Raw genomic sequence first — 10,402 nt, 5'->3', positions numbered from 1 at the left:
CCGCCGCCCCGCACCGCCCACCGCACCACCGCCCCGCACCGCCCACCGCCCCGTTTGGCCCAGGCCCCGCCTACCCCAGACCTCCCCGCCCGCCCGCGCGGCTGCTCAGCCGTCCTTCCGCGCTGCAGGTGAACGCGAGCAGCGTCTCCCGGACCGTCTCCCTGCCCTACAGCCAGGAGCTGCCATGCCTGTGCCTGGAGGTCGGTGGAGGTGTGGCCTGGACTTCGGGGTGGGTAGGGGAACACAGGGATGAGCGGCCTGTCCTGACCCCAGTCCCTCCCGCAGGGCTGGCCTGCCACCCCTGACGCCGTGCGGACCCAGATCTGCCCCTTTGAGAACGGCAAGTGTCGTGCGATGCCAAGGGGCGGAAGGGTGGGAATGACTGCGGCCAGTCTGACCCCACCATGAGGCGTGACGTGGGGGGATGAGACAAGGGGCAGGCCCGGCCTAAACCCCTGAGCCTGCTTGGAAGGGCCTGCCACTGAGGGAACCTCAGCACAGATGTGGATGTGCACAAGTGTGTGTGTGCACGTGCGTGCAGTGTACATGTGTGCACACGTGGACCAGCTCACCTGGGAACACCAAGTTTGTCAAGAGGGGCTGTCTGAGGGCTGCCCTGCTCTCGGTTCTGCTCAGTGACGCTGTACACACACACACGTGCACACCCATACATGTGCACATGCACGCCCATTCCCACGGACATGCACCCCTGCACACACGCATGCACTCATGCACATACACACTCATACACTGCATAGGCAGGCGAATCCATGCACAGGCACACACACATGCACACACATCCACGCACACATGTGCACAGACTTGGGTCTGAGCTCACAGACCATAGGAGGACTGCTCTGGACCCTGGCCCAGTGGTCACTGCAGTGGGTGACCCCATGGGCCCACTGGCAGCCAGAGTAGGGCCCAACTGACCTGTGGTTGGGGGGGGGAGGGTTCCTGCAGACACTCGGGCCCTGGAGATGCTGTGGAACACAGTCCACTACCACCCCGGGAGCCAGACACTGAGCTGGGAGCCTGCCTGCCCTGTGAGTGGCCAAGTGAGCCTGTGCTGGTGCCCGGGGCCCGGGGACAGCTGCCATAAGCTGCAGCACTCCAGCCAGCTAGCGCATCACAGAGTGAGTGCCCACACGGCGGGGTTGGGGGTGGGCGTGGATGCCACAGCCTGACCTGAGCCCTCCTCAGGTGCAGTACCAGCTGGTGGACACCCAGCCCCAGCTCTGCCTGAAGGTGAGGGGTTGCTGCGGCCTGCCAGTGCCCTGCTTGGGGATGGGCCAGGGGCATCAGGGCAGGGAGTGGGGCAGGGGCCCTTGCCCAGCCTCTACGCAGTCCCTTAGAGCCCCCTCCTGGTCTGACAGTGGGTGAGCTAAGGGCCCAAGAAGGAGAACTGGGCCCAGAGCACCCTGAAGTTGAGCCAGCCTGTCTCCCTGCACCCTCTCCACCCACCCACACTCCTTACCCCGCTTTGCAGTTCTCCACCAGCTGGGGGTCCTGGGTGCGGTGCCCTTTCAAACGGCGTCAGTTCCCAAGTAAGTTCTCCATGGGGCCTCTGCAGCGTGGACGTGGCGTGGAACACCCTTCACTTCACTCTGTTGGATGGGGAGGCAGGACGACAGGGTTCGGGGCCAATGTGGGGCCCAGTGGGAGGGGGAGGTACAGTGGGTGGGTGCCGGGCCCACCGGAGAAGGAAGGGAGGTGGTGGGTGCGGGGCCAGATGGGGTCTCACCCTTCACCCCCCACAGCCTGGAAGATGACCATCCAGCCTTCACCCAGGCAGGGCCACCTCCGGGCCACCTTCTTCTCGTCCAGCCCCGCCAACTTCCAGGTGCAACTGTGTCACAGGAGGAGGTCACAGCTCCCAGCCTGCCAACCCGCACTCCAGGCCAGCCCACTTCCTCCAGCCTCAGTGAGCCAGGCGGGTGGGGCTCCGTCCTGGGGAGGTGGTGGTGGGTGTCAGGACCCTATCACTTCCCTGGGGGGCCTCTGCCCCACCTAGGCCCTGAGCCCACCTGGGGTCTAGCCTACCTGGCAGGGAGGGGTGGGGGGGCCTGTTTGTGGGTGCTGAGAGGGTACGGAATAAGGACAGGCTCCTGGTCTGCCCTCCCCCACCCAGGCTGACCTCGAAGCTGCCCCTGCCATTGCCTTCCTGGACCTTCCCAAGCAGGAGGCCTGTGCCCCAGGCATCTGCATCCAGGTGGGCGTCGCTGCTGTGCCCAGCCCGTACCCATCTCCTCCACTGCAGGACCTCAGTTCACACCCCCACGCCCCATCCCCCACACCTCGGGGAAGCAGGAGGCTGTGTTGAAGAGCTGCCTTATGCCTGCAGGGCTGGAGGACCGACGTGCACTTCTCTGTTCCACAGCAGTTCTGCAACCTCCACACCAGGGGGTGCCCAGCTTTCAGGGGCCGCAGGGGGCCGAAGACTGGACTCAGATACTCCCGGCCTCCCTCAGTGGGCTGGGCGTGGCGTGCGCTGAACAGGAGACTGGGTGGGGGGGATGGGGAGACCACCCAGCCCTGAGCCAGGCTTTTGCACCAAGCCAAGGCCTGCACCCACCACTGCCCTCCAGCCTCGAAGTTCCCTGTACCACACGCCACTGGCCTCCCGAACGCCCTCCCTGGCCTCACTCCATCACTGGCCTGGCCGCCTCCTCCCTGAGGGTCCACCTCCCCTGATCAGAGCTCTGATTCCAATTGCGAGCGACTTGAGATGTCCCTCAGCACACCAGCCACTGAGGCCCAGGTTCCCAGGACCCAGGGCACATCGGGACTGGACTCCGCCCAGTGGACAGAACTAAGCACGTGTGTCCTGGGTGTGGTCAGGAGCGTGGCTCTGCCTTGGAGTCCAGGAAGGGTCAGAGCTGGCACTCCCACCTGCCCCCCTCCCTGTGAGCTCCAGAGCTCCCCTAGCCTCAGGTGGGATGAACTGCAAGAGCCACAGAGGTGGGAGGGGTGGGCGGGAGTGGATAGGACAGCTGGGCACCCGGGGCCCCTGGAGACCCTTTCCAGGGAGCACCAGCAGGCCAGACAGGGGTCTCTGGAATGTACCCTCAGCTCAGCGAGCCACGCCATTTCAGGACAGCTTGCAGCCTGCTGCCCCAGGACGTGCCCAGGGCCATGGCAGGACCCACACACTTTTATCTCCTCCTCCCAGCAGGACTTTTTGGCCAAGCCTGGGTCCCCCTCCCCAGCAAAGATCACCTCCAGCAGATCACAGACCAAAGAGGTGGTGGCCCCCTGCTGGTCAAGTGTCCCTGGGGCTGGGCCAGCCACTGTGGAGTGCCCGTGCCACACTGGGAAGTCCACGGCCCCAGAGACCAGCCCTTGAGGCAGCAGAAGGGCTGGGCCTGACTTAAGTGGGGGAATGTTGGCAGACCTGAGGGGCACACATGCTGCTCTCGGGGTTGGGGTGGATCCCTCCTTCACTTGTCTGCTGAGGGTCCCTACAGCCAGGAGGCTGACATCCACAGCCACTGCCCTCCAGGACTGGGCAGCCCCTCCCCTTCCCCCACATTGTCTCAGCCTCCCACAGTGTGGGCAGGGCTGGGGGGTGCCCCACATCTCTCTCCAGCTGCACCCACCCCCCTGGGACCACAGCCTGAGGCCAGGAACCTCCTCACGAACAAGTAGGTGCCAGCGCCACACTGCTGGGGGGCAGGAGGCCAAGGCGCAGCCCCCGACAGCTGAGCCAGGCCCCGTCAGAGTGCAGGTGATCTCACCTGACCGTGGGGCCCAGGCACCTGCTGGCTCTCCTGGGGCTGCAGCTCACAGGGGCTCCAGGTCACATAGAAGACCTTCAGCCCTTTCCTGAGTCCCATGGGAACAGCAGGACGTGGGTGGGCTGCCCCTTCCCCAGATGGCCAAGGTGCTGGCCCTGCCATGCTGGACCCCAGCCTCCCTCTCAGAAAACTCATGGTCATGGCCACAGTCCCTGGCCCTGAAATCAAGGTCCTGGAGGCCTGGCAGCTGCCCAGAGCCTCCCGGTGCTCCAGGGTGCAGGATGCAACCCCCCTTCCTGTAGCTGACCAGGCTCAAGGTGGTCAACGTGGATAACCCCCAACACGGGCACCAAGGAAGGAGAGCTGTGCCTGAAGACATCTTAGTTTATAGTGTTATTACTCAGCTGTTTCCTTTATATAATCCTTCATATATAATCATAGATTAGTTTACAGAATTAGTGCCTGAAGTATAACTTACTGCTTCCATATATCTAGCTTATATAATCATACTTAGTACTTATATCTAATATACGTAGTTCCATATAATCTTTCTGTATAATCATATAGGTACTGTAGTCGGAGCTGTACGGACACATTCAGTGCTGATTTATAGGATCCTTCCATAGAACCACATAGTAGTCTGTAGTAGGAGGAATGCCCAGAGCAGTCACAGAACAGAAGCAGCACAGGGGAAAACAGCCAGACCAGCACGAGAACCAGAGACCCCAGGGGTGGCGTCCCTGCCTGAAAGGGCATACGCTGTACGGCAGGCTTGGAGCAGGAGCCCCTCCTCCTGATAAAGGAGCTGTAGCACCTCGCATCCAGTTCCTGTGGAAAGTCGGCCTCAGGCCTGAGATCCTGGAAGTAACCGAGGGAGAAGAACCCCTCTGTGTGACCAATCATGGTGGCTGTGCACCCTGTCAGTCTTTTCTCCCTTCTGTGTTAGCTCAAAGAATCCTCCCATAAATATCTTGAGAAGAGCACACGTCTGCCAGCTCCCACTGCACTGGCTTACAGTATCCTTCTATTAGAAGCCCTTTGAAGTCTCCAGCCCTCAGATAAGAAGTCTTGCGCACGACACCTGCTGCACACAGCCCACCTCCTTGCCTCGGTGACCTAATGGGGGTGAATCCCTTTTCTGTACACGACCCTCTACTACTGCGTACGGCACAGCCCCCTACTGCGCACGGCCCACCTCTGCCCAGGTGACTTAATGGGGTGGCCCCTTACCTGTGAGTCATGCGATTATGTATGCCCTATCACTAAGCCTATAGATGACCTCACGACCCTGCCCCCTGTTTGTACCTAATACATACAGACGCTTCTGGACATTCAGGGCCTCGCCTGCCTCCACTCATAAGTGGCGTGGCCCCCGAGTCCAGATGCTCTTTTCCAGTCCTTCAGTGTCCTGTCTCTTCTTAGATCCCACACCTCAGCACAGGATAAGGGACACCCCACGACCCTGTGGGGCCAATAGCCCTACAGGTCGAGGATCACCCCAGCTTGTGCCCAGAGCACCCCTCCTGGCTGGAGTCACGTCTCCTGTCTGTGCACCTCTGAGTGCTGAACTTCACTGCAGCACCCACCCTGCCCAGACCCCTCCAGGGGGTCTCAGCTTCCCCGGATCCCAGCTCCACTTATGCAGCAAGATTCTGCCACTTCCTGTGGCCTCAGAGGCTGCCTGCCTGGGGGCTCTCTGCTGGGATGTGCAGTTCTCAGACGTTTCAAGTGGCACATCCAGGCCCTAGCCAGGGGTCCCCAGCAGTGGTCTGTGCAGTGGGCTATGCGGTCAGCCCTTGAAGAACTCCCGTGTGGGCCCTGTTGCCACCAGGCTCCCCCGCTGAGCCGCCCTCTGGAGCCTGGACGTTCTCTCAGGTGAGTGCTGTGCAGGGCCATGTGCCCAGACAGACAGACACTCCCACTGCTGTCCAGCCCAGGCTGCCCTCTTCCACCCTGCCACCGGCCACTGGGCCTTCTTTTCCCTCCTGCAATGGAGGCTGCTATGCCCCACAGACTGGAGAAGGGACTGGAGGGCCAGTAAGTCCCCTCCCCTCAGTAAACACCGGCCCAGTGCCTGCCCCCATGGGCATGTGGGGGGTACGCAGCACCTTGGGACTCAGCTAGGAGAGGGGCAGGACCTCCAGGAGTGGATTTGGGGTCAGCTAAGGTCAGTGCCACATGGTGTGACCAGACATTCCCATCCAAGTGTCCCCATAAAGGAGCAGTAGTGGGGACGCCCTGGAGATGCAGAGGCCAGGCCGGGTGAGGGGCTTGAGTACCTGGGTTTGGAGGCCAGGGGCAGGGAGGCCAGTGGGGAGCATGGAGAGGGTGCCCCAGCTGCCCCTCCCTAACCTGGAGGTCAGGGGTGTGGGGTGGTGGGAGGGGCAGCATGGGCTGCCACTCTGCACTCTCCATGTCTCCTCTAGACACCCCTGTCCACCCCTAGCCAGAAGACAATGTCCCGGCTCAGCAGGGCAGCCCCCGCCCCAGGTTCCTGCACCCAACTCCTGGACCAGCCAGGGGTGCTCCCTGTGATGCACGAAGACCCCTGCTCTGACCCAGGGCTACTCGGAATCCTGGCTGGCCTTTAGGTGGGGCTGGGGAGGACTTGCCAGCGCAGGGTCATGGGGCTGAGCTCCTACCTGACCAGGTATGGGCTCCCTCAAGCCTTTGCTGTAGCCCTGGCCCTCCCACAGATGGGGGAAACTGAGTCTTTTGGGACTCTTGAGAGGCTGTGTTCAGATCTCAGCTTCCCACCGCCCCTCCCAGACAGGGGAGGCACCTGCTGGAGGACACGCATGTGCTGCCAGCAAGCGGCAGTGGCGTTCAGGGCTGGTGCTGAGCTGGATCAGCTGCCCCCGCAGCCGACAGGGGGCACCCACAGCCCGGCACACCCACCACCTCGGCCAGGGACGCTGCCCTCCCTCCACCACCCCCGCCGGAAACCCGCCCCCACACCTGCCAGCAGAAAAGTGCTGAGGACTGAGGACCCCAGAAAGGGGGGTGCAGGAGGGGCAGGCAGGGGCACCTGCACCGGTGCACAGCCCTGCTCACGTCTGGGCCACAGCGTAATGCGGGTGAGCCTTGGATTCCCACCAGCCTCATTCACTCATCACACACAGCTGAGTGGGCCCTGGGCACTGACCCAGTGCCAGGAACAAACACTGGCAAAGATCCCCGGGCCTGCAGCTGGGGACCAAGTCTGGGGCTGCCTGGCACCAAGGAGTGTCTTGGAGCAGGACATCAGCGCTAAAACCAGGACGGTCCAGGCAATCTGGGATCATGGAGCCGACCTTTGCATGGGGGAGGCCACCACAGCCAGTTGACGCAGTAAGTGTGGGGGGCTGCAAGCTAAAATAGGGTGGGGCCCAGCTCGGCGGCTCCCACCTGTAATCCCAGCACTTTGGGAGGCTGAGGCAGGTGGATCACTTGAGGTCAGGAGTTCAAGACCAGCCCCACCAACATGGTGAAGCCCTATCTCTACGAAAAATACAAAAGTTACCTGGGCCTTGTGGTGGGCACCTGTAATCCCAGCTACTCAGAAGGTGAGGCAGGGGAACTGCTTGAACCCAGAAAGCAGAGGTTGCAGTGAGCCAAGATCGCGCCGCTGCACTCCAGCCTAGGTGGCTGAATGAGGCTCCATCTTAAAAATAATAATAAACTAAAAACTAAAATGAAATAAAAGAGGGTGGGGCCAGGCACAGTGTTGCACACCTGGAATCCCAGCACTTTTGGAGGCTGAGGCAGGAGGATCGTTTGAGCCTGGGAGATGGAGGCTGCAGGGAGCCATGATTGCACCACTGCACTCCAGCCTGGGTGGCAGAGCAAGACCCTGTTTCAACAAATAAAATATAAAATTTCAAAAATAGGGTGGTCCCTGGAAGGCTCAGACAAGGTAAAGTGTGAACAGGGACTGCAGAGGAAGGGCCTTCGAGTGGCCAGGCTCTAACAGATCCCTGACCGCCTCACGGAAGAGCAGCGAGAGGCAGCTTGTGGAGGGCAGGCAGGTGGGGAGAACTGCAGAAGCTGAGGCCATCAGGGTGTCCTGGCACATGGGTGTGTATAAAAGAGACCAGTGTTTTGGCCTTAGCTCCTTGTGGACAAATTTGCAGAAACTGTGCACAAGATTTTTTGTGTTCAAAAGACAGAGCTCAAAGTCACCCCTGTGCTCACTGAGATGAATTATATCTGATCACTGCCTTTTGAAAGGCTAATCAGAAACTCAAAAGAATGCAACTGCTTATCTCTTACCTATCTATGACCCAGAAGCTCCCTCCCTGCCTTGTGTTGTCCTACTTTCTGGGCGGAACCAATGTCCATCTTACATGCGCTGACTGATGTCTCACATCTCCCTAAAATGTACAAAACCAAGCTGTACCCCGACCACCTTGGGCACCGTCGTCAGGACCCTGAGGCCGTGCCACGGGCGTGCGTCCTCAGCCTCGGCAAAATAAGCTTCCTGACTTGACCGAGACTTGTGTCAGATATTTGGGGTCCACAGATAACTCTTTGTATGTTGTATGCCCATTAACATAGATTTATGATTATTGTTTTATGAATTGGTCTTTTAAATCATGCAGAAAAAACAGGAGTTACAAACCAAACTATCATACCCCTGTATGTTTTCCTGTGTCGTTGCCTTTGCTAGTGCTTCTTTCCTCACACCGCTGCACGTCCCTGCTTCAGGCCCTTCCATTTCAGCCTGACGGGCGCCTTTAGCATTTCTAGCAGCGCAGTTCTGTGAGTAATGAACTCCTGAGCACTTACGTTTTAATTTTTCCTTCATTTTTGAAGGCTAGTTTTATTGGACTTAGAATTCTTGGTCAACAGTTTTTTTTTTCTTTCTTTCTTTCAGGACTTTAAATATGTTGTACCACTGCCTTCTGGTCTCCAAGGCTTCTGATGAGAAACCTGCTAAAAGTATTATTGAGGCTCCTTTGCAAGAGACCAGTTGTTTCTGTCTTGCTGCTTTCTTTGTCCTTATTTTTCTGACAATTTGACAATAGTGTTTCTCACTGTGGATCTCTGACTTTTTCTGGCTTGGAGTTTGTTGAGATTCTGGGATATGCAGATTCATTTATTTCATCAAATTTGGAGAGTTTGGGAATATTATTCCTTCAAGTAATGTTCTTCCCTTTTCTATTGCTCTTTTCCTTTTGGAAATCCCGTGATGTGCGTGTCCCCAGGTCCCTCAGGTCATTCAATTTTTCTGCATGTTTTTTTCTTTCTGGGCTTCAGAGTGGATAATTCCAATTGCCTTGTCTTCAGGCTCCCTGATCCTTTCTTTTGTGTGCACAAATCTTGCACTGAACCCCTCTAGTGAACACTTTTCCTTTCTGAGACAGTCTCACTATGTTGCCCAGGCTGCTGTGCAGAGGCATGAATGCGGCTCTCCAGCGCCTTGGCTTCCTGGGCTCAAGGAATCTCCCTACTTCAGCTTCCCAAGCAGCTGGGACTATAGGCGTGCACCACCATGCCTGGCTAATTAAAAAAAAATTTTTTTTTTGTAAAGACAGGTCTCATTTTATTGCCCAGGCTGGTCTCAAACTCCTGGGCTCAGCATCCCAAATTAATAGCATTACAGGCATGGGCCATCATGCCCAGCTGAATTCTTCATTTCTGTTACTTTGCTTTTCGGCTCCATATTTTACACTTGGTTCCCTTTTATAAGTTATGTATCTTATTGACATTGCCTCTTGGTTCACACCTTGTTCTCCTCCTTTTCTTTAGCTCCATGTCCATATTTCCCTTTAGCTTATTGAATATATGTATTCTTTTTTTGAGACGGAGTCTCACCCAGGCTGGAGGGCAGGAGCGCTATCTCAGGTCATTGCAACCTGCTCCTCCTGGATTCCTGAGAACCTGAAATCACAGGCACATGCCACCACATCTGGCTAATTTTTGTAATTTTAGTAGAGACAGGGTTTTGCTATGTTGGCCAGACTGGTCTTGAACTCCTGACCTCAGGTGATCTGCCCTCCTCTGCCTCCCAAAGTGCTGGGATTATAGGCATGAGCCACCACACCCAGCCTGCTTATTGAATATTTTTAAGATAGCTGATTTAACATTTTTGTCTAGTACTTCCAATGTCTGGACATCTTCAGAGATGGCTTCTATAAAATTAACTTTTTTTCCTGTGAATGGGTCATACTTTCATTTTTTTTTGTATGCTTTGTAATTTTGTGTTGGAACTGGATATTTTGAGTATTATAATGTGGGTCTTAGTGAGAGGGGAGACCCCCTCACCTTCAATTTCACCTCCTCCCTCCCCGCCTTCCAGATGGGAAGGAGGGTGAAGAAGGAAAAAAAATGAAAAAAATAAGATACCAAAGAGCTGGGAAATGACTCCCTCTTTAGTTCCCAGCATCTTTGCTGTCTGTTAACCTTGAAAGAGCTGCAAACAAATGCTGTCTCTGCCGGCTGGAGCCCGGCACCGGGTCACACCCCCACGTCTCGACAGGCCAGACTCCCTCCTGGAAACACCTCTGCCAACAAAGAGCCTGTTGCCTGTTGGCTCTGTAAGCCCCTCCCCTGCTGGTCCCTGCTCACGCTGCATATGAATTAGCAAATTAATGAAGCCAAAAGATGGAAAGGTAGGACGTCCAGCAAATGGACAATGACATAGTTCTGCCTCAGTTTCCCCTTTAGCGCTGTAAGCCTAGACA

General features: G+C 57.2%; 1 protein-coding gene across 1 annotated transcript in view; it reads left to right on the top strand.

Moving 5' to 3' along the window:
- Positions 1 to 4,133, top strand: part of IL17REL (interleukin 17 receptor E like) — a 20,570-nt gene extending 16,437 nt beyond the window's left edge. The window contains exons 8-15 of the mRNA XM_032266253.1: positions 129 to 200; positions 286 to 340; positions 964 to 1,136; positions 1,204 to 1,248; positions 1,490 to 1,547; positions 1,761 to 1,924; positions 2,132 to 2,212; positions 2,345 to 4,133. Coding sequence (XP_032122144.1) covers positions 129 to 200; positions 286 to 340; positions 964 to 1,136; positions 1,204 to 1,248; positions 1,490 to 1,547; positions 1,761 to 1,924; positions 2,132 to 2,212; positions 2,345 to 2,539 — 843 coding nt within the window. The 3' untranslated portion in view covers positions 2,540 to 4,133. The remainder of the gene's footprint in view (positions 1 to 128; positions 201 to 285; positions 341 to 963; positions 1,137 to 1,203; positions 1,249 to 1,489; positions 1,548 to 1,760; positions 1,925 to 2,131; positions 2,213 to 2,344) is intronic.
- The last annotated feature ends 6,269 nt before the right edge of the window (positions 4,134 to 10,402 follow it).

This window comes from Sapajus apella, unplaced genomic scaffold (assembly GCF_009761245.1).
Source record: "Sapajus apella isolate SASKATOON/1434 unplaced genomic scaffold, GSC_monkey_1.0 scaffold156, whole genome shotgun sequence".
Lineage (NCBI taxonomy): Eukaryota > Metazoa > Chordata > Mammalia > Primates > Cebidae > Sapajus > Sapajus apella.
This window is presented reverse-complemented; position numbering and strand designations above follow the sequence as displayed.